This window comes from Equus asinus, chromosome 20, assembly GCF_041296235.1.
Source record: "Equus asinus isolate D_3611 breed Donkey chromosome 20, EquAss-T2T_v2, whole genome shotgun sequence".
Classification (NCBI taxonomy): Eukaryota; Metazoa; Chordata; class Mammalia; order Perissodactyla; family Equidae; genus Equus; species Equus asinus.
The window spans coordinates 12,552,594-12,575,123 of NC_091809.1; the positions used below are offsets into that span (position 1 = coordinate 12,552,594).

The following is a 22,530-nucleotide window of genomic DNA, read 5'->3' on the forward strand; positions in this document are numbered from 1 at the left end:
TCCTCCCCATCAGAGAAGGGGAAACTGAGGCACAGAAGGGCCCTGGCACAGAGTTGCAGTTCGGAGAATCAAATCCCCAATATGGAGCCACATTGACAGGGGCTGGGTGGGTGGCGGTGGAGAGGGAGCCGCCCAGAAGGTTTGCGGGGAGGGAGTATGGCTCCCCAGTAGGGTCTTTCGGGTCCTCCCCGCTGAGATGGGGGTGCCCGAGGCTCCAGCAGAGGCCTTGATAGCTCGACACTCTCTCTACTGTTCTGGAAAACGGGCAAAGGTTAGCCCGGGGCACATGTAATGGGGAAGGAGCGACGGGGCGGCCTGATTTGGGGCTTCCCTCCCCACTGCACCCTCTGGCCTTTCAAGGGCCGCACCCTTTGGGGTCCGGCCTGGCCGCTCCAGAGCCCCCTCCTTGACTTTATCTCACCCCACTGGGGGGACGACCAGGGGTCTCTCTGAGTGTGGGAGGCCCCCCCATTTATCCCAGTTGCCAGGGGTCCCTGGTCCTCGCCTGTCTCCAGGTGGTGAGGAAAATGAGCACCTTCGCTCCCACACCCAAAAGAGAAATGGAGATGTGTGTGTGAGTGTGTGTGTATGGAAGCAGAGAGGATGTGTCCTCGGCCTGCCTGCTCTGGAGGGGGACATGGGGTTCTTTAAAGGTCACCCTAAGCTGCTCCCAAGCTGGAGATGGAGGAAACTAGAAGGACCTGGAACTGGGAGGGGCCTTTGGCACCCCTGAAGCCAAGTGCTTCATTGTACTGCTGGGGAAACTGAGGCCCTGGTGCCCACACATGGGAGTAGACTCAGACACATGGGGCAAACAGGCCCCAACCCAGTTGAGGACCCCCCCACTTTGTGCACCACTTCCCCCCAGAAAGGTCGTGAGAGGGGCTGTGACTTCCCGCTATGCTCACATAGAGGGAGCTGAGCTTGCAGGACCCCCCTCCCTGGGTCTGTGTTCGGGCCTTGGGGGGGAACACGTAGGTCACACGTCCCCACGCAGACACACTCGCACGCATTCCCTAGAGATGGACTCAGGGGCGCCAGGCAGGAAAGTAACCTTGGTGACCCTCTGGGGAGAGACACGGAATCAGAGACGCAGAGACAATGCCCCCAGTCCCACCTTGGGGAATCTGTCCTCGGACCCCCGGCCATCGTCCCCAGGTACTGCCGGCCCCCGGGGGGGCGCGGGCGGGCGCAGAGGCAGGGGACCCCAGAAGCCCCGAGTCTGGCCCACTCTGGCCTGCCTGGCGCTCGAGGGGGCCGGGGAAGGCGGAGAGTGAGGCGACGAGAGGCGGCGGCGAGGGGAGCGGGTGGGCGGGGGCGCTGACGTCAGACCAGGGCCCGGGCGCCGGCGGCCGCTCCCCCGCCACATCCTAGTGGCCGCGCTCGCAGCCGGGCCGGGCCGTGCGCCGCGCAGCCGGGCAGCCTCGCGCGCAGCCACCGGGGAGCGGGCGGGGGCCATGCGGCGGCCTTGAGCGCGCCGGGCCGGCGCCGAGGAGCGCGCGCGGCGGGCGGGTGGCCGAGCCGGCGAGGGGCCCGCGCGCGGCGGCCGAGCATGGAGCTCAGCCTGGAGAGCCTGGGGGGTCTGCACGGCGTGGCCCACGCGCAGGCGGGCGAGCTGCTGAGCCCGGGCCACGCGCGCTCGGCGGCGGCGCAGCACCGCGGCCTGGTGGCGCCCGGGCGCCCGGGCCTGGTGGCCGGCATGGCGAGCCTGCTGGACGGCGGCGGCGGCGGCGGAGGCGCCGGGGGCGCGGGCAGCGCGGGCGGCGCGGCCGGCGGCGCCGACTTCCGCGGGGAGCTGGCGGGCCCGCTGCACCCGGCCATGGGCATGGCCTGCGAGGCGCCCGGCCTGGGAGGCACCTACACGACGCTCACGCCCCTGCAGCACCTGCCGCCCCTCGCCGCCGTGGCCGACAAGTTCCACCAGCACGCGGCGGCCGCGGCCGTGGCCGGGGCGCACGGCGGCCACCCCCACGCGCACCCGCATCCGGCGGCCGCGCCGCCCCCGCCGCCCCCGCCTCAGCGCTTGGCGGCCAGCGTGAGCGGCAGCTTCACCCTCATGCGCGACGAGCGCGCAGCGCTGGCCTCCGTGAGCCACCTCTACGGGCCCTACGGCAAGGAGCTGCCCGCCATGGGGTCGCCGCTGTCGCCGCTGCCGAACACGCTGCCGCCCGCGCTGCACGGTGCCCCGCAGCCCCCGCCGCCGCCGCCGCCCCCGCCGCTGGCCGCCTATGGCACGCCGGGTCACCTGGCCGGGGACAAGCTGCTGCCGCCCGCAGCCTTCGAGCCGCACGCCGCGCTGCTGGGGCGCGCCGAGGACGCGCTGGCCCGCGGGCTGCCCGGAGGCGGCGGCGGCGGCGGCGGCAGCGCGGGCGGCGGGGGCACCGCGGGGCTGCTGGCGCCGCTGGGCGGGCTGGCGGCGGCCGGGGCGCACGGGCCGCACGCGGGCGGCGGCGGCCCGGGCGCAGGTGGCGGCGGCCCCGGGGCGGGCGCGGCGGCGGAGGAGATCAACACGAAGGAGGTGGCGCAGCGCATCACCGCGGAGCTGAAACGCTACAGCATCCCGCAGGCTATCTTCGCGCAGCGCATCCTGTGCCGCTCTCAGGGCACGCTCTCCGACCTGCTGCGCAACCCCAAGCCGTGGAGCAAGCTCAAGTCGGGCCGCGAGACCTTCCGCAGGATGTGGAAGTGGCTACAGGAGCCCGAGTTCCAGCGCATGTCGGCGCTGCGCCTCGCAGGTAGGAGCGCGGCGCACACCGCCCGACCCAGGGGCTCCGGCTTGGGGCTCCCCAACACCCGGCAGGGTGCTAGCGGGGCGCCCCGGCCCCCTCCCCATGCCGCGGCCGCGCGCCCCGGCGGCCGGCTTAGGACTCCTTGCAGGAGCCTACGGCGTGATCTGAGTCCCTGTGCATCTGTACGTCGCCAAGTGGGAGAAAGGAATTGTACCACCTTCCCCCATAGCCCCCCTCCCCAGTCCCTCTGGAAGGGAGAGGGAGTCCCTGGGTCCTTTTAGACCGCTGGGAGGATCCCCCAGAAGCAGCCTGCAGGGTCGCTCATTGTGTGTGTGGTGTGTGTGGGGTGGAGGTGTTGCGCCCCAGACGCGCCGCTGCTGTCAGCGCGGGGTGCCACTCTCCTCCTCCCGAACAGGCCCGCGCTGCGCCTCCAGCCCCGGGGCAGAGAGCCGGGACCGTGCACCGGGCGCCGGCGCCGTGGCAGCCAGGGCCGGGCCCGCGCTCAGCCCCCCCGGCCCCAGGGCGCGCTTCTTTGTAGCTCGGCCTCCGCGATCGATAGCCCCCTCCCCCTCTCCGGCCGCCAGCAAAGGTCACCGAGAACGGGTGGGGGGCGGGGCTGCCCGGGGGGACCCTCGGCCCGCGCGGCCCGGAGGCCTTCACACCCCGGCTGCCCGCCCGCCCGCCCCGCGCGTTTGGTCCTGGCTCGGGCGCGCGCGCCCCTGCGGCCTGGCTTCTCCGTTGTTTCCCTCGTTTCTACCTCTTCTCTCTCTGTCGGGGCAAACTGACATCTATTTATTTTTCGCTTGCTTTCCGTTTTTCTCCTGTTCCTCCTCATTCTTCTCTTTCTGTGGCTCTCTCTTTCTGTCTCTCTGTCTCTGTCTCTCTTTCTCACACTGACACTCAACCCCCCACCCCCTGGGGACCCTGCTTCCTCCTACCTCCCAGCTGACAACAGCTGGGTCCACACTTGCCCCCAGCAAGGCGGCCTGGCCAGGCCCCCCTCTTCTGGGTGGGTACGGGGTGCAGGAGAGCCCCCAGCGCTGTTGCTGTGGGAGGCGTGGCTCAGGTGGGGGGGGTCTTTCCCTCATGAACTGGGGAGGGGGCTGCAGCCGCCCCAGCCGCGGGGACAATAGCTGCGGCGGGCTCCTGATCGATCGCTTCTCTGCGCACAGGGGCGAGTGGAGCGGACGGAGTGCGCTGGGGCTCAGCCCAGGCGCCGGGGAGCAGGGGCAGGGACGCAGGCAGGGGGCTGGGGAAGACGGGGTGCCGGCTGGGGGACCTGGAGGGCTCCTGTATTCTTTCCTCTCCTCACACCCCCCACCCCCAGGCATACTGGACAACAGAGGGATTCTGCACTCGCATGGAAGCCTCAGTTTCCCCCTTCTGCAGAGTGAGAGACTGGCTGAGCCTCCTATGGGCTTCCTAGATTCCCCACTTTGGGAACAGGGAAATAAATTCTCCTCCGCACGTGGCAGGTGACCGAGCACGGAGGGAGGCCCTTGTGACATGTTAGGAATGGCAGCAGGAACCGGGACGGTCTTGTGTAAGGGCAGGCCCCGCTCTGTCCTGCTCCCCGTGACACACGCAAGGACATGGCTGTGCTGAGGGGACACACGGTCCTATCAGCCCACAGCCCCGGCCTGCCGCGTGCAAAGTGGGGGACCTCCGGCCGCAGGGCCTTCGGTAATAAGTGGCATCTATTCGTCAGACTCAGCAACATGTGGCCTTTGACCTCTCACCATCCTGACCATCGTCCACCTCCTCCCCCCACCCCGTGCATATATTTCTGGGGACAGTGTGTCCAGTATGGGTGTACCCCAAAAAACACACCGCTTTCCATTTCTCTCACGGTCATGTTATGTATCCAATGTGCCCCTTCAGTGGCATTTGAATCGCACATTTCTCACCCAAAAGATAGGTCAGGGTGTGACAGAAGGACAAGCCACAGGAAAGAGGTCCCCATGGTGAGTATCCCAGCGCAGCTGCGTAGGGTGCCTGGACTCCCGTGGTTGGGCTTCCCTTCTGGATGCCGGTGGAATTATAGGTGGGGAAACTGAGGCCGAGTTTGCGTCCCCCCTCCCCACATCCCTGACTTCTGCGGCTCTAAGGAGCCTCGGTTTCCCACTTTGGGAAATGCGAGTCGGAATAGTGGCCACCTCAGTGCCTCCCCCGGGGAAGCGCAGGGGTGAGCGGAGGGCTTGGCACGCGCCGAGGTCCTGGGGATGGTGAGCCGGGATGCTGCCCACGCCGTGACCCCGCCGACCCGCCTGGGCCGCCGCCGCAGCTCGGGCGCGTCCACACCGCGGGCTGGCCTGGGATGGGAGAGGCGGCCGGCCGAGGGTCGCGGGGTAATTAGGCGCCGGCCTCAGAGGCCTTTAGTTCCGGTCGCTGCGCAAATGAAAAGCGGTTAAGTGGCGGCAAATCGCGACGGTTAGGGGGCGGCGGGGCGCATCCCCCTCCCGAGCGCGCCGCCCCGCACGCACCCGACGGCCCCAGGGTGCCTCCAGGTGCCCGACCCGCTCGCCCGGCGCTCGGCTCAACCCGCGGGGGACCCGCCGCGTGCCCTCCTCCCGCGCCCCGCCCGCGCCCAGCGAAGCCGCCTGCGCGCCCGCCAGCTCTGCGCCCCCATCCCGCGCGCCCGCGGGCTGCCCGCTCGGGCCCATCGGGGTGTCCGCCCGGCGCTGGGGCCGGGAGAGAGAAAGGGACACGAGAGAGGAGGACACACACGCAGAGACGGAGAGAGACAGAGATAGGCAGGGAGAGACAGCGACAAAAACGGAGAAAGAAAATGGAGAGACGGCGGAGAGACGGGTGGCAAAACAGAAATGGAGAAAGAAAGACTAAAGGAGAGAGAGAGAAAGGGGGGGACGCAGACATCCCTCCGGGGCTGCAGCAGCCCCTCGTGGGGTCTACCCGGCCTGGGTCTCTCCCAGCTCCCCCCTCCTCTCTCCTTCCAGGATCTGGGGCCCAGCCGGGAGGGGAGAATTTCTTTGTTTCTTCCAACCACTGGAGAAATCTAGCCAGGTGGACATCAGAGTTCCCCACTCCCGGGCCCCACACCTGCCTGCGCTGCGTGCCTCAGTTTACCCATCTGTAAAATGTGTGTGCATTGGGGGAGCCAGGTTCTGGGTGCGACATTCTGAGATTCTGGCAAGGCCATCCTGCAGCCCCCCAACTGCACTGCCAGGGGGGCTTCGCCCCAATCCACCCCCGGGCTGCAGCTCCCCAGCTGCCTCCTCTTTGAAGCCCTCCCGGGCTGCATCTTGAACAGTAATTATGGGAGCGGGGCTGGGGGAGGGGCCGGCGGGCTCCTCGGCGGGGGCGGTGGTCGATGCATTCGAATTACCGTCTCTAATTCATCACCGCCACCGGGTCGATAGCTTTGGCCGTCCTCAAATATTGTTTAAATTGCAACTCCGGAGGAAAAGAGTTTTTTGTAACGGATCAGAAAAAATATATATATGAAATAAAATATCAAATGGAGGCCATGGAAAGAAGGGCCCTTTCCCCCTCATCACCCACTGGTGAGTCCTGAGCCCAGAAGCCCCGAGGGGTGGGGGGGAAACTGAGGCAGGGGGAGAGGCCATTTCTGGAACCAAGTTGCCGATGGGGGCGGCGCAGGCATGGCCGACAGCAGGGGTGGCGGTGGGTGGGCAGCACAGTGGCGGGCGGCTGGGGCTGATGATGGAAAGGGAAAAAAAGGCAAGCCACCCCCCCCCCCCCCGTGGAGACAGGCCCTCCCCACCTCTCACCCCACTCTGCAGCCACCATCCCAGACAGGGGGTGCATGGGGGCATCCTGAAGCTGAAGGGACCCAGCCCACAGGGTCCCCTCTGGTCATCTCACTTGGAGGGACGGCCATCCATCCCCTCACAAGCACTCCAGACACGCCCCTCCCCACCAAAGACCTCTGTGCCTTCTGGAAAAATCTTACCTGGAACCACAGGAGGTTCACGCCTCTTACAGACGCCCCGCCCCCGGATAAGACATTCGAGCGAGGAGCTAGGAAGCCTGGGCCTCAATGGGAGTCGGTCACTGACGACCCTAGGCGAGGTCTGAGCCTCAGTTTCCCCATCTGAGAAAGGGACAGAGCCAGCCACCTGGCAGGTGCTTGCTGAGTTATCCTCATCAACCCAGCTCCCCCCCTCAGACACTCACCTGCACCCTGAGGCCATGTTGCCTGGTCACCTCCACACACCATCTTCTCATCTTGCCCGGGGGTGGGGGTGGGGGTGGGGGTGGGGGGGACCTGGGGTCAGCTGCAGCAGCCTGTGCTCCATGGGACCACGGAGGGGGTCTGGAGGGGACACCCTAGGCCCCCATGGGGATGCACAGACTGGGGGGAAAGTGTGAGGGGCTGTGTGGGTCAGAGCCATGTGGGGCTGTGCACGGCATCCAGGGTGACCAGCCCCCTCCTTCCAGAGCACAAGACCCGGGTTGGGGCAGCCCCCGCCCCCTGCCCAGGTTCAGTGATTCTGGGGGCACCCCATGCAGAGGGGGAGGGCAGGGAGGGGCAGGGTCTGAGATGAGGAGTGGCCGGCTGGAGTGCCAGAAGCCCTCTCCTCCTCCGATCAACCCCCAGGGATGAGAGATGGCATCATCCAGAATGGCTTTTTAAGCCGGTGTGGTGCCCCCTTTACGGCCGAGCTGAGGCTCAGGAACGAAGCCAGGCGCTCACCAAAGCCCCACGCCCAGGGTGACGAGGCCCCAGGTCCCCTGGAAGGAGACGCCCTGGCTTCTCCTGCAGGAAATCAGATGCTGAGGTTCCCACCTCCTGCAACAGTGGGGGACACTCCAGGCAGGTGGCCCCGAGGGGACAAAGGCGGAGGGGGGCACTCAGTGGATTGAAGCCTGGGACAGTGGTGACTTGGGTGACCCTCTGGCAAATGGACAGTGGAGGCTGGGAGCCCGTGCTTCTCCTTCCGCCTCCTCCAGGGGCGACAGGCTTACGGGTCCACGTGAGCCCCCCCAGGGACCACCAGAGACCCTCGGGGAGGGTGTGTGAGGACCAGGTCCCAGCTTCCTCCCGTCTAACTCCAAGCCACCAGGATCGCCCACTCACCCTGCTTCTCCTGACGAACAGCCCCCTCCTGGACACCGGCCCTGAGGGTGAGCCTGGACCCAGCATTGTTGGCCCAGCCCCATAATCCCTTCCTGCCTGAGCGACAGGGATGGTCACCCCCACTTCACAGCTGACTCGCAGGGCAAGAGGCTGGAGCTGGCCTTTGGCTCCCTTATCCTGAAGTCCCCTTGGCCTAAAATCCTGGAACGAACCAAGAACTGGCCATTCTCCTCTGTGATCTCTCTCTCATTCTTGTGCTTCATCCCTATCAACCATCAGCACTCTAGTCTGAGTGACCCACTTCCTCTAGTCTGGCCGCCTCTTCCTCCTTGGGGGTCTCCAGGCTCCACTCCCACCCCTGGTGTCCTCCCCCCTCCAAAGCTGGATGGGGCTTTTTAGGGTCACCTTGGACCGGGTCCCTCCTCTGCCTGGCACCCCGCCGCATGGCTCCCCAGAACCCTTAATATGTAGAGGAGGTGCATAGGATGGCCTGACTTTCTGTCCTGCGTGGACGCGGGAGAGCACTCTGGCTCTCGTGGAGCCTGGAGGACAAAGGCTGGGAGCTGGGGCTGCCCAGAGCGGCTGTCAGGAGCGCGGCCGGGTGCTGTAGCCCAGTCTCTGGATGTAGCCGCGAGCCGGCTTAACCACGGGAGCTCAAGCTGGTTTGAATCAAGGTTTTAATTAAATATGGCCCGTGATCAATAAGGAAGGCAGCGCTGGTGGGGGAGGGGAGGGGCTGGGCAGGAGCCAGGCGCGGCCTGGGAGATACCCTCACCTCAGGCAGTCCCGGGACACCTGCGGCCTCAGTTTCCCCTCTGCCAAACAGGGGAGACGTGGGTAGCGCTAGGAACCCGGGCTGGACTCTTTCCCTTTGGGCAGATATGGGGGTGGGGAGGGTGGCTCAGTCCTACCGAGTCACGGGCACAAAGCCAGGGAGTGGGGCAGGGAGAGGCGTCCACAACGGGGTATACCGGCACAGGGACACAGTGTAGGCGGGCACGTTCACCTTGGACAAGCGCGCAGACTCCGCCGCAGGACCCGCGTCGGCCCTCGGCCCGGGTCTGGCGGATTCGAGGCGCAGGGGGCGCGGGGGCATCAGGAAGACCTCGGCCTCCTGCGCTGACCTCTCTGGCGTCTGGGGTCATCCGTGCGCTCCCACCTGGGCCCGCCGGACCACTTTTCCTCCGATCCGGGCAGATGCTGCCCGGCCCTCCTTCCTGGCGCTGGGGGATGGGGAGAGGGTCGCATCCGCCCACCTAGACGAGGGTGGGTGGATGGGGAACCTTGCGCCGGGCGTCTCCAAGCGCCGTTGCGCAACCGCTCGCGCGCTGGGGGAGATGTCAGTGCCTCAGTTTACCCCCCGCCAGGCGAATGCCGCCCCGCAGTGCCGGGAGAGCCAGCCTCGGAGCCCGGCCGGTGCCGCCGCCTTCCGCACGTCTCGCTTCAAACCCGAATGAATCCAGCGTGCACCCGCGGTCTGCGGCCTGGCGGCGCGTGGGCGCGCGCGGCCGGGTCTGGGGAGACCCTAGCCCAGCACCGCACGCCCGCGGCCTCCGAGCCTCAGGGTTCCCGGCGCGTGCTCCACAGGAGAGGGCAGCCCCCAGCGGGAGCCGCATCCCACCCCGGTGCGGAATCACATCCCCGCTGCCGGCGGGACGCCCCAGGGCGGCGTCGGTCTTGGTGCGCTCGCTGCGCGCGGCGGGGTCGCAGCGCCAGGAGCGCGGACGTCGGAGCGCGGGGTCCCCCGACGGACTGAGGGGGACAAGGGGCCCTCGGCTCAGGCTGGTGACCTTGGGCATGTCGCTTCCCCCTGCGCACCTCCGTTTCCCGAAATGGAGACCAGAATCTCCACCCCGCGGGGAGCACCGAGTGGATAAAGGAAAAGATCCTCCTACATGCAATCAGAGCGTCGCCAAAGCCTCTGCTTTCTCCCCCCCCCACACTTTGTTCCCGCTTCTTAAAAAATGCCGTCTTATTTTGTAAACGGTTGACACATTCGCCAGGTTCCAAATTTAACAAATTGGAACAAGAGAGCGTGCTCCCTTCTCCTCCTTTCTGCAATCCACACTTTCTATTTCTCCTCCTAAAGAGAGGTTGTGCGTAATCCAGCAGCTCCGAGTCCACGTTCTTCTTCTTTTTTTTTTTTTTCTGCTTTATCTCCTCAAATCCCCCCTGGTACTTAGTTGTATATCTTAGTTGCAGGTCCTTCTAGTTGTGGCATATGGGACGCCACCTCAACATGGCCTGACGAGCGGTGCCATGTCCGTGCCCAGGATCCGAACCCAGGGCCGCCGCAGCAGAGCGTGCAAACCCAACCACTCGGCCACGGGGCAGGGCCCAGAGTCCATGTTCTTTTCCTAACACACACAATGGCGAGCGCCGGATGGAAGCCGTGGGGACCTTCCACATCGGGAAAGAGAGTTCCCCCCGGGGTCATTTTTGCGGGCTGCATAGTATTCTTCTTTTTGGTCACCTCCCTCTCTCTTCAACCACCTCCCAGCCCAGCGGACGTTGAGGCCGTTTCAGACGGTGGGCAGTCACCCTCGGGCCGCAGTAGACACGGCCGGGGTGGACCATTTTGCTCGTGAGTTCATCTGTGGATTAATTTCCCATTCACTGATGTCCCCCGTCACTCCCCCCTTTTCTGCGCTGGCCTCTCTGCTCTTTTTCTTATCACGGGTTCCTTTCCTGTCATCTTTTTCAAATCCATTTCCGACTGCCAGCCGCTGTGACTTCTTAACATTTTGTTTTTAAATAAAAGGTCTGTGTATGCGTGCACACAGGCGTGTGTGTGTGTGTGCACGCTAATGTGGTTTGCCCCCATGTGAAGGTGCCTGATGAGGGGGCGTCTCTGTGACTGAAGGACCCGGCATGAGAGCGGCCCCTGGACCCCGGTTCCCCAACCCCAGGTGGTGGGACTTCCAGATGGGCCCCTGGGAGGGGCAGCCGGCGTCCTTGTGGAAACGCTCATTTCCCTAATAAGACTTTGAAAGGCTCAGAACTAATTTGAAAATGCGACCATTAAAATCCCATCAGGGGGAGCCGGGAAGGGCGGGAGGCTGGGCCTCTCTGGCAGGCTGGGCGCCAGCCAGGGTGGTTCGGAGGCGGGAAAGGGAGGTGTGGGCTGGGCGGGCAGGGGACGGGGAGAAGGGGCCGAGTGGAGAGGCGTCAGAGGCAAGTGGGGACACGTGGAGTGGCTGCTCTGGCCTCCGGGGGTCCTCCCAGGAGATGACTCTGCACCCCCCCCCCCACCCGGGGAACCCCTTTCCCGGCTCCCTTAGTGGTGCAGGGTGTGGATAAAGAGAGAGTCCACCTGTGTGCTCCGGGCTCCCCTCAGAGTGACTCGCTGTGCAAACTTGGGCAAGTCAGTCACCATCTCTGGGCTGGGGAGGCCATCAGGGGATGCTCAGGGCAGCTCAGCCCAGTAGGGACAAGCCCAGTAGGGATGGTGGGGCGTCAATGTTCCCCACATCTGGGGCCGGGCAGCTGGTGGTGGGGCGAGACTTGTCGCCAAGGAAACAGCTCATCATCCCAGCCGGAGGCCAGGCTGCGTATTGAATTGTCTGCTCCTCGAGGCCGGAGCTGAGCTCAGGTGGTGGCTGGAGCGGGGGACAGTGGCTCCAGCTCCCGCACCCACACGCACACCCCATGCCCAGGTGGACAGACACCGTAGGGGGTGGGTACAGGCGCACGGTGCAGGGGGCACACAGACAAGAGTGGCTTAGCTGCACAGAGAGTGTGACACAGAGGGACGAGGACAGTCACTCAGGTGCCCCCACGCCGAGTTCTGGGGCCATCGTCCAGCTGTTGTCCTTCCCTGTCAAACCCAGCCTTCATGGGTTTTCACCCTCCCCATGCTGCTCCCACCACTCTGCCCGACTGTCCCTGACACTCGGGCTCGGTCTCCAGTCCACCTCCACGCCCAGGTCTGTCCCGAGTGGAGGCCTTGTGGACCCCAGCTGGGCTCATGTCCTTCCCCACAAATAACCCACCCATGTGCACCTCCATCCCCCCCCAACGGTCAGATGATCAGACGGGGGAGCCAGCAGCCCAGTTGTGTTGTCGTCACCTTCCGTGGAGCCGTGTGACGGTGAGAGTAACGTGTCCTCCACATCGATGTGGCTCCGGGAGGCGGGGGCTGCGTCTGTCTTGCTCCCGGCTGTCCCCAGCACTGCCTCGCACACAGTGCACACAGTAGGTGCTAGATAAATGTATGGAGGAAGGAAAGGAGGGATGAAGGGGTTGCAGGGTCCCCCTTTGGCGTTCATTCGGAGCTTGCTTCACAGGTCCTCATGTCCGCTGCGTGGTGGGACCATCACCCCCACTTACAGACAAGGTCATCAGGATCACGAGTCCCTGAGTTCACTTGATAAACTGGGAATCTGATGTCCAGAGAGTGTGCGCTCAAGGCCACTCAGCCTGTGGAGCCCAGCCCCAGCGTCCCCGTGGACTGGGAACAGCGAGGGGGCAGAGGGTGGCCAGCCCAGGGCCAGGCAGGCAGATGGGGGCCATCCCCGGGGACAGATGGACATGGCTGCATCCTCCACCCTCAGACGCAGCGGCTTCCCTGGGGCGCCAGCCACACTCGCTGTCACCCCCCCCCCCCCGCCCCCGCCAGGTCACTCACGCCCTCAGTTCTTCACGCTGCATCCTCTGGTCTTATGTCCACTCTGTGTGTCCCCTGCCTGCCCGCAGCCAGCTGCAAACAGATGCCCACAGAGGTCTGCTGGCCCCCGGGGCTCCCCCAACACCCGCTGACCTGGCCATATGCTCAGGGCCTCTCCCTCCACCGCCCTCCAGGCCTGACACTGCCGCTCACCTTGCCCGCCTGCCACACAGACGGCTCTTGCCATGGCTGCAGGTGTCCCCGTTACCTGCATGTGGTTTTTCTGTGTGTGGACCCCTCCCCCCGTTGGAGCAAGGTGCACCACACACATCGTACACCCACATCCAGCGCCCTCCACCGCCAGGCACTTGTGCAGCCCCTCCCCCCCAGCACACCCAATGAGGGGGGGACAGAGGGACACCTGGGTGGTCAGCCCGCTCCAGCCAGGGATGGTCCAGGACAGGTGCAGCCGTGGCACTCGTCCCCCCACCCCCCAGCACCCAAGGCCACCTGCACAGCCACTGACCTCCTGTGGGACCCAGTGGGGAGACAGAGGCCACCACCTATGGGCGCCCCCCCCTTACATGCCCTGACCACAAGGGGGCCTCTGGGAGAGGGGATAGGGGGAGGGGGAGAGGATGAAAGGGAACAAGAGCCAGAGGGGGGACGCGGGCGGTGGAAGGAGGAGGAGGATGGAGGGGGGAGGGGCAGACAGGCGGGAAGGAGGGGGAGGGGAAAGGAGGAGGGGGGGAGGGGAAGGAGCCGGTGTCTGTCAGAAGATGGTGGGGAGAACTGGTGTGAGCCCAGCATCCTCCGTGCAGACCTGATTCCCTCTGATCCCCCCCGGGATGAGGCCCCAGCTGCTCCCTGGCTGCCTCAGACAGGGTGCTCCCTGCTGAGGGCGCTCCCTGGGGTCCCACTGTCCTGCATGGTCCTCCAGGGCAGTGACCGGCTGGATGTCCCCCAGCAGGGCGCCCCTCACTGCCCCACCACCCCCAGGGGCATCAGTCACTGGACAAACACACCCAGCCAGCAGCCTCCTGTGGACCCACAGCAGAGGGGGTCTCAGGCCCAGGCCTGGTGCCATAAGGTCAGGACTGGGGGGTCACACAGGAGGGAGCCGGGGCTCTGCTATGGGTGAGGGGAAGGGCTTCCTGGGGGGAAGGGCCACTGCTGATGGGCCTTGAGGGATGTGTAGGAGTTCTCTGGCTGGGGCAGCCCAACTCCTTACTCCTGACCTCAGTTTCTCCATCCCTCCCCTCTCCAGGAAGATTCCAGGAGAGATGTGGACGCTTGAGGCCTGCCCTGGGAGGGGGAGGAACTTCTCGGCATTGTGGCAAGTGGGCCCAGAGCCAAGCTCCTCCTAGGGCCCCCCGAGATGGGAGCTGGGAGCCTCGTCCCAGCCCCACAGTCATATTCAGGACTTTTCTGGCTAAACCCCTTTCCACAGCCCGCAAGGCAGAGACCATGATTAAGAGCAGGTTCCAGCTGAGCAAACCGAGGCTCAGAGGACCAAGACGATGCCGTGATTCACCCTCCCAGCCCCCAGAGGAGTCCAGGTGGCAGAGGGTGGCCAGCTGGCCCCAGCAACTTTCTAGAAAGGCAGGGAGCCGGAGGAGAGATGAGCAGGGGATCTGAAATGAAAAGCTTTTCATCTGGAACTTGAGAGCCCCCCAGGTCCCCTCCCTTTGCCCCCACCTGGACGTGGACCAGAGGACCACCCCTCCCACCTGGGGCCGCGCTCTGAGCTGGGGACAGCTGCCCTCTGCTGGTCACAGCAGGAACCGCGGGCCGCACCCTGCAGAGAGCCCATTAGCGCACTTGCCTGGGGCCGCAAGACGGGCCAACTGGGGAATGGGGTCTCAGTCTCTTCTGGATCCCCTCTATGCCCTCCCGGGGCCTTTGGGAGCCTCCAGGAGCCAGCCCCAGCCCCTCTGTGTCCCTTGGCTCCCAAAGACGGAGCTGCGGGAGAGACAGGCTGCGGTGGGGCACCCGGCGGCTCTAAGATCAGAGCCTCCCTGAGTAGGCGGGTCTCAGGCTTAGGGTCTCAGTCCCTGGGTCATGGAGGGCGGATGGGAGAGAAAGTTGGGCCCAAACCCTCACCGGCGGGGCCTCTGGATAGAGTGGGCGAAATGTCATAAGTGCTATGGGAAAAAGACAGTGGGGGGAAGGTGGTCTTAATTTGGGGGTCCAGGTAGGCCTCACAGAGGAAGTATTTGCATAAAGACAAGGAGGAGGCAAGGGAGCCATGAAGACACGTGGGAAGAGTGATGTAGGCGGAGGTGACAGCCGGTGCAAAGGCCCTGAGGTGGGACCCACATGGCAGCGAAGGAGAGAGCCGGGTGAGAAGTGGTAGGAGGTGAGAGCAGAGAGGTGCCCAGAGGGAGGCAGGAGGGGCTGAGTGTGACGCGGAGGGCCCCCTCAGCTGGTGTGTGCTGAAGAGTGTTTGAAGGAGGCAGAGCGTCCCAATGTTGCGAATAAGGAGACTGAGGCCCTGCAGGGGGTGACTCCTCCTAGATCCCAGAGCCCCCCCCCCCCACCAGCTGCCGTGGTCACCATGGTGGGTGGTGAGGTCGGTGGCCATTCCTCATCCCCCCCCAACAGGCTAGGAGCCCTGGGGAGGGAACCCGGGGCTGAGTCCCCATGCTGGGCGCATGTGAGGTGGACCCTATGATGGGGCTCGGTGGTGTGGATGAGGATCATGGAGGTGCTGGTGCAGGTGACAGTGGGGGAGGGGAAGGAAACAGAATAGATGGGGTGGTGGCGATGCGAAGAAAGGTGACAGGGTGAGGAGGGCAGTGGTGGCAGTGGGGATGAAGAAATGGAGGTGGTGGTGGTGTGGCGAGGGAAGTGAGGGTGGCTGTTGATAGAGGCGATGCGGCTACAGGTGGTGCTAATGGTGGAGGAGCAGATGGGGTAGAAGGGACACCGAGGGTGGAGGAGGTGATGGAGGAGGACATGATGGCAGTAGAATTGATGCAGGTGGTGGAGGTGGGAGTAATGGAGGTGATGGTGGTAAAAGGGATATTGATGGTCGAGGAGGTGATGATGGAGGAGGTGATGGAGGTGGAGATGATGCAGGTGGTGGAGGTGATGGTGGAGAGAATGATGAGGTAGAAGTGACACTGAGGGTGGAGGAGGTGATGTGGTAGAATGATGCAGATGGTGGAGGAGGAGGTGATGATGAAGGTGATGGATGTAGAAGGGATGTAGGTGGTGGAGGTGATGGTGGAGGACATGATGAGGTAGAAGTGACACTGATGGTGGAGGTGGTGAAAGTGATAGAATGATGCAGATGGCGGAGGTGGAGCTGACGATGAAAGTGATGGATGTAGAAGGATGCATGTGGTGGCGGTGACGGTTGAGGAGGTGACAGTAGAGGAGGTGGTGGAGGTGAAGGTGAAGGAGGTGACAGTGGAAGTGATGCAGATGGTGGAGGCGGAGGTGATGATGAAGGTGATGGATGTAGAGGGAGGCACGTGGTGTAGGTGATGGTGGAGGAGGTGATGGAGGCAGAGGTGATGGCAGAGGAGGTGATGGTGGAGGAGGTGACAGGGGAGGAGGTGATGGTGGTAGTGATGCAGATGGTGGAGGCGGAGGTGAAGATGAAGGTGATGGGTGTAGAGGGATGCTGGTGGAGGAAATGATGGTGGAGGAGGTGATGGTGGAGGAGGTGATGGAAGCAGAGGTGAAGGTTGCAGAGGTGATGGAGGAGGTGACAGTGGCAGAGGTGATGGTGGAGGAGGTGATGGAGGCAGAGGTGATGGCGGCAGAGGTGATGGATGAGGTGACGGTGGCAGAGGTGATGGTGGAGGAGGTGACGGTGGAGAAGGTGATGAGGTGATGGAGGCGGAGGTGATGGTGAGGAGGTGATGGTGGAGGAGGTGACGGTGGAGGAGGTGATGGTGGAGGAGGTGACGGTGGAGAAGGTGATGGAGGCGGAGGTGATGGTGGAGGAGGTGACGGTGGAGCAGGTGATGGTGGAGGAGGTGACAGTGGAAGTAAGGCAGATGGAGGAGGAGGGGATGATGAAGGTGATGGGTGTAGAGGGCTGCAGGTGGTGGAGGTGACGGTGGAGGAGGCGATGCAGGCGGAAGCCGCAGTGGCGTCCCCGTGGAGCGTCTTGGAAGCGGCGGCGCAACAGGAGGCTGGCGTTCGCTGGTAAGTGCAGGGCTCCCCGTGCGGCTCCGCCCCCAGCCCCGCCCCGGGTCGCCCTCCGCTCGGTCCGCAGTGGCCTCCAGGGCTGTGAGGGGCGATCCTGGGCCCAGGGAGGGATGCTGATGTGACGGGGGTGGGGGGGGGGAGGAGGCAGGCGACGGGGACCGGGCTGCCTGCCCCCCGCGGGCACTCACACCTCCACCGCGGATACTGCCTCCAGGCCGGGGCGCCGGGGGCGGTGGGGGATGGAAGCGATGACAAAAGCTGCTCGCGGTAAACAGCTCCGACTGGAGCCGGATCGATTCGGGCTGCGAGGAGCTGTAATTAGATTGAACGCCGGGAAGGGGGGACGGAGCCGCTTTTTGCTGCGATCGACAAAACGCGAAGTTTCTTCACGACTCCGCTTCGCTCGGCCCCTCCCCCACTCGGCCTCTGGGGCCCCCACTGGGCACTTGATTGGAGAAGGGGAGGCGGCGGGGAAAGAGGAGACCCCCACAGCCTCCCTCCCTCCCCATCGGACTCCCGAGTCCACCCCGGCTCCCGTCCTGTGCTGCCTGCCGGGCACTTGCTGGGCAACCTCGGGCAAGTGGCTTACCTTCTCTGATTAACTAAGGAGAGAAATCCCTGCCTTATGGAATTATCCTAAGGATGAAAAGACAGGATACATGGGATGCTCTTTGGGGCTTTCTGAGGAGCGTTTGTATCCCCGTTTGTACTGTGAATGTCTGATGAATGAGAGTAAATGGCTAAGTGAGTGAATAAATGAATGAATTGAAGATTATAACAGGTGATCAAGAAGGGCCTCCTCTGGAACGTGAAGGCCTGGGGCTGAGTTCCAGGCCTGAGACCCAGCTTTCCCTTTGAAAGGATGGGGGATCTGGTCCCCTCCCGTGACCCTATCAGGGCAGCCGACTTCCGAGGAGGTGGGAGGTCAAGGCAGGTCCTCCCGTTTCCTTATTCGGATAAAATACCAGCAGGTGGCCTTGCTCCCCCGTTTTGTACACAAAAGGCTGCCGGGCGCACGCTTCATCCTCTGGGTTTTGCCTCCCGGGCTTTCCGCATCCATACCACACCCTCTCCGTCTGTCAGCTTCTCAATAATGCTACAAACACAGCCTCCTGCCTCAATAATATTCAATATTAACATTATTGTGGTTTCAGTAGATACCGTCCACAGCTGAGCCACGTAACTAGGGTTCCATTTTCTTTCCTGCTCGACTCTTTGTTTTTCCAGGAGTTAATAGTTGCCAATCACAAATTCTTCTCACACTCCCCAACAAAATGCAAAACCAGCTCAATAGGATTTTGCATACTTATTCCCCACCCCTTGGTTTCCCGTCCATCTGGATGGGGCTGCCTTCCATGTCCTTGGTGCCTTTGTCCCCGCTGTCTTCCGGGCTCTCCCCTCCTCAACACTCGGGGGACCCTTTTTCCCTTCTCCTGGGTTGAATTACATTTCCTGACTCCCACACCTTTCTTTTTGGATTTACCTCCTCGTTCTGATGGAACACGTCCTCCGGTAGCTTTCTGAGAAAGGGTGCACGGAAGTCAACTTTTTGAGACCTGGAATGTCTGACTATGTCTCTGTTCCACCTTCATGCTTGGTGTTTGGCCGGGCGTACAATTCTAGCTGAGAGTAATTTTCCCTCCGAATTTTGAAGGCATTGCTGCACTGTCTTCTCCACCCCACTTCTTAGTCCTTCGTGGGTCGTCCGGCTCTCCTCTCTGGGAGGTTTTACGATCTCCTCTCTATTCTGAATCTCTCAAATTTCAGGAGGATGAGCCTTGGGCAATGTCTTCTCTCCATTCAATGAGCTGAACCTTATGGACTTTTTTAAACTGGACTCTCGTGCCCTTCAGCCTTGGATCTTTTTTTTTTCATTATTCATTTGATCCTCTCTTCCTCTAGTTTGAACGACCTTTTGATCAGATGTCCTGCTCACTCCTCCTCTCGCTTTGTCATCTTTCCCTGCCTTGCCATCTCTACACCTCCTTTGTTCCATTTCCAGGGGGATTGGCTTCACTTTGGGTTCCGATCCAAATTTTATTCCCCCTCTTATATGTTTAAATCCTTAGAGCATCGTCCTGCTGGTTAATTGTCCTTTTTATTGAACAGCATCCTGTTCTTGTTTCATGGATGCAGTGGTCCTCTCTTCTCCCTCCGAGGATATTAATTGCAACTTTGTCTGACTGGTCCGTTTCTTCTGAGTTCATCTTCCTCCTCTCCTCCTACCACTTTTCTCGTTTGTTCTCTCTCTCTCCCATTAGTGGCTTTTATAAAATGACCGGTAACCCCCAGCTGTCACCCTCATGTAATCATACAACCTGAAGCCGCCAATTAGAAGCCGGTGAGCTCCGGGTGAGGAGACGGGGAGTGAAGTGGTGCGTCCGTCCACACGGGGGAACCTGTTGTTCCTGAGAAATGAGCCACGGCCCAGGGAACATTCATTGATTCCTGCGGATGTGCGTGGGCATCGATCTGGCGTGCCATCTGGTTCGGACTGTTCCGGAACCAGAAAGAGCCAGCTCGGTGTGTGGTCCCAGCAGGCCACCAGGGCTGGCAGACGAGGACCGCTAGCACAGTCCGTACCACAGACCACTTCTGGGGAGGCAACCGTGGCGTGGGGGGCTCACGGGGAGCGGGATGGGCGGGCTCTCCATCACCCGCAGCCCCTGAGCGGTACGTGGATGAGAAATTGAGACGCTGGTAGAATTCACGCTGAAGACACAGCCTCCCCCAGCCCCTGGGCCGAGGTCACCAGCCCCAGCGGATAAGGCCCATCTTTTCTGCCCACTGGCTTCCGCTGCCTCGAGGGATGGGGTCCCATCTGGGGCTGGGGCAGGAAGGAGCCGGACCGAGGGTGCCAGCCCTGCTCCGCCACCTGGAGCTCCTACTGTTTGTCCCTCCTTGTGCCAGGTGGCCCTGGATCCTCCCCACTCCAGAGGGCCCTGTGGATGCTCGTGGGGGAGCCGTGTCCGGGTCTCAGCCCGCCGCTGGGGGGCCGGCTTGGGTGGGAGCTCAGATTTCAGAATCGGGCTGCGGACGCCAACGTCGGCCTGATACAGGGTCCCTCCAGTGGTGGGAGACCTCAGAGGACAGCCCAGAGAAGGAGGCCTGGAGTGTCTCGCTGCTGAGAACCTAGTTGTGCCATCACTCCAGGGGGAGGTTACTGGGGTTTGTGACTTGCCCCAAGGGCCTGTTAATTAACCGCTTCTCACCCAGGTTACACTGAGTCAGATAACCCCCACGCAGAGTTTCCAGTCACTTCCCTCAACGCCCCCCAGGTGTGGGCTGCAGAAGGGAGTCGGGAGGCCAGCAGCACCAGCTGTCCTCTCCGCGGGCCCTTGGGTTGGAGAGGGGTTTGGGGATATGAGGCTGGGGAGGGGGCTAGCCTGCAGAAGGAGGATGGGAGGGGGTGGTGACTCACGCCTGTGGCCATGTGCTCATACTGTCTCCCCTTCTTTGTCCCTCCCACCCCGCCTCATCTGCCTCCCCACACGCTGTCTGCCCTCCCTCTCCTTGTCTTTCTGGATGTCGCAACCACCTGCTTGCTGCCTCCTGATCTCTCGCACGCGGCCCTTCCTGCTGACATTTCCGTCTCCTTGTCTGTCCGGCCCTCTCCCCCTGCCGTCTGTCCCCCATATTTCTCTTTTTCCTGGTGTCCCCCTCCTCTTCTCTCTCTCTGCTTTGGGCTGTGTCCGTCTTTTCTCGGGTGGCCGCCTTCTCCCGGCCGGCTGCGCGGTGGCGCTGTTGTCCCCCCCCACCGACCGGCTCGCCTTCCCGCGCGCGGCCCCTCGCCCGCAGCCTGCAAGCGGAAAGAGCAGGAGCAGCAGAAGGAGCGCGCGCTGCAGCCCAAGAAGCAGCGCCTGGTGTTCACCGACCTGCAGCGGCGCACGCTCATCGCCATCTTCAAGGAGAACAAGCGGCCGTCGAAGGAGATGCAGGTGACCATCTCGCAGCAGCTCGGCCTGGAGCTCAACACCGTCAGCAACTTCTTCATGAACGCGCGGCGCCGCTGCATGAACCGCTGGGCCGAGGAGCCCGGGGCGGCCCCCGGGGGCCCCGCCGGCGCCGCCGCCGCCACCTTCTCCAAGGCCTGAGACCCCGCCCCACCCCCGGCCACGCGCCCTCCCAGCCTCTACGGGCCCGGGGCGCCGCCCTCCCACGCCTGCCACCCCACCCTGCCAGCCCGGAGACCCGCCCCCGGGGGGGGGGGGCGCCTGGAGTGGTTGCAGTCCGGGGTCCCCCACACCCAGGGAGGGGACGCAGCACACCCCCCCAGCCCAAGTGCACAAACAGGGCCCCCTCCTCCCTCCACTCCAACCCCCTCCAGGCCACAGGAAACCCTCCATCCTCCCCAGCGGGGAGGGGGCGACAGAAAGGGGCCCCCCAGCTCCCTCTCTATTCAGGACGCCCCCGGGGGGCCTCGAGGAAAACCAGGGCTCACCGGGTCGTCCCCCAAAGCTGGTCAAGAAGCACATACTAGAAATATAATCCGGGTATTTAAAAAAAAAAAAAGGAATTTTAAGAATAACCCCTCCTTCGCCAGCCCCCAGCCCCCAGCCCCCACCCCGAGCGGGAGGCAAGGAGAGGCTTCCTGCCCACCGGTCCTCCCACGGACCCTCCCCCGCCCCAGACCTCCGACCCCTCCAAAGTCGCCAAAACCCACGTGGAGCCGGATGTTCGCAGCGCCCCCACCCACATCGAGACCGACCCCGACCCGCCGGCGGATCTGCCCCCTCAGCCGAGAACCCAGCCGCCCCTCCGGGGGCCAGGGTTCCTTGTGCCAAGAATTGCCTGCCTTAACGTCTGGGGAGGGGTCCTGCAGCGCCCCCCCGGGCGAGCATCCTCTCCCACCCGGTCCAGACCGAGGGGACGGCTCAAGTATGCGGGTAAATTGCAGCCGCCCCCCGTCTCCGGCACACCGCTGTCAGTCCTGTCACCTTTAGGCACCTTGACGGACACGCAGGGAGAGACAGACCCCAGGACACAGAAGGACACATCCAGATTCCACGGAGGCGCGACCCGGAGGAAACCCCAGGGCCCATCCAGAGCCCCCCCACCCACCGTGCTGGGGTCACGGAGTTGCTTCCTGCTTGGAACCCTCTGGAACTCACCCCCCCACCCCGCCTCCCATCGCTCAGGGGGTGCCGCCTGGGCCTGAAGGTGGGGACAGGCTCGCCACTATCTCTCCGCAGAGAGAAGATGCTGAAGAAGGTGGAATCTGCTCGCTCCGTTTTTTTTGCCAAAAAAAAGTGACCGGGGGAAGGAAGGGTCCGAGATGAAGAGGAGGACCTCCCGTCACCCCCGCCTCCCCTGCTCGTCTAGTCCCAGCCAGGTCCGGGTGACCTCCAAGACTGGCCGGCAGCTGGATCCCAAGAGCCTGCCTCCCCGGGAGGTTCAAGAGCTGGAGGCTAGAAGGAACCTCTCCCCTCCCCCAGCCTCCCATCCCTTCCGCCGCCTCCCAGGGAGGTGGCCACCCCCCCCCCTTGAGATTGCAAAAGACGTTTCTAGGGAAATGCCCCCCCCCCACCCAGGTAAAGGCTACCTCACTCAAGCGTTCGTGTCTGTGATTGGAAAAATCACACTTGATACCAAAGATTTCCCCCAAGGACTTGTGCTGGATGCCCTCATTCCCTCACCCCCGGCCCAGGTCGTGCAAAGGCCGGCTTCCGGCCTGCCCTCCAGGCCACGGTCCCTCAGCCCCATCCCCCACCGGAGAGCGAGCAAGGATGAGAGAGAGAGAGAGAGAGAGAGACAGAGGAGAAAGAGGATAGTGAGGTCGATGGGTGCCTTTTTCTTGAACCAAAGATGTGTGTGGAATGTTCTCATGTCCTTATCGACTTGCTATTCTCCCAGCTTTTTAAGCAACTGGATCTGAGTGATGCTTCTAGAACCCTTGGGGGTGGGGGTGGGGTCCCCATTCCCGCCCAGCAACCAACCCCTCCCCCCAGACACATGCGTACATATGCGTG

At 63.5% G+C, this 22,530-nt stretch overlaps 1 protein-coding gene across 1 annotated transcript; it reads left to right on the plus strand.

The window, feature by feature from the left end:
- Positions 1 to 1,434: 1,434 nt before the first annotated feature.
- Positions 1,435 to 22,035, plus strand: ONECUT3 (one cut homeobox 3). Its single transcript, XM_044752200.2, has 2 exons — positions 1,435 to 2,735; positions 20,360 to 22,035. Exons 1-2 carry the CDS (start codon positions 1,553 to 1,555, stop codon positions 20,653 to 20,655), a joined length of 1,479 nt encoding a protein of 492 aa, XP_044608135.2. The 5' UTR covers positions 1,435 to 1,552; the 3' UTR covers positions 20,656 to 22,035.
- The last annotated feature ends 495 nt before the right edge of the window (positions 22,036 to 22,530 follow it).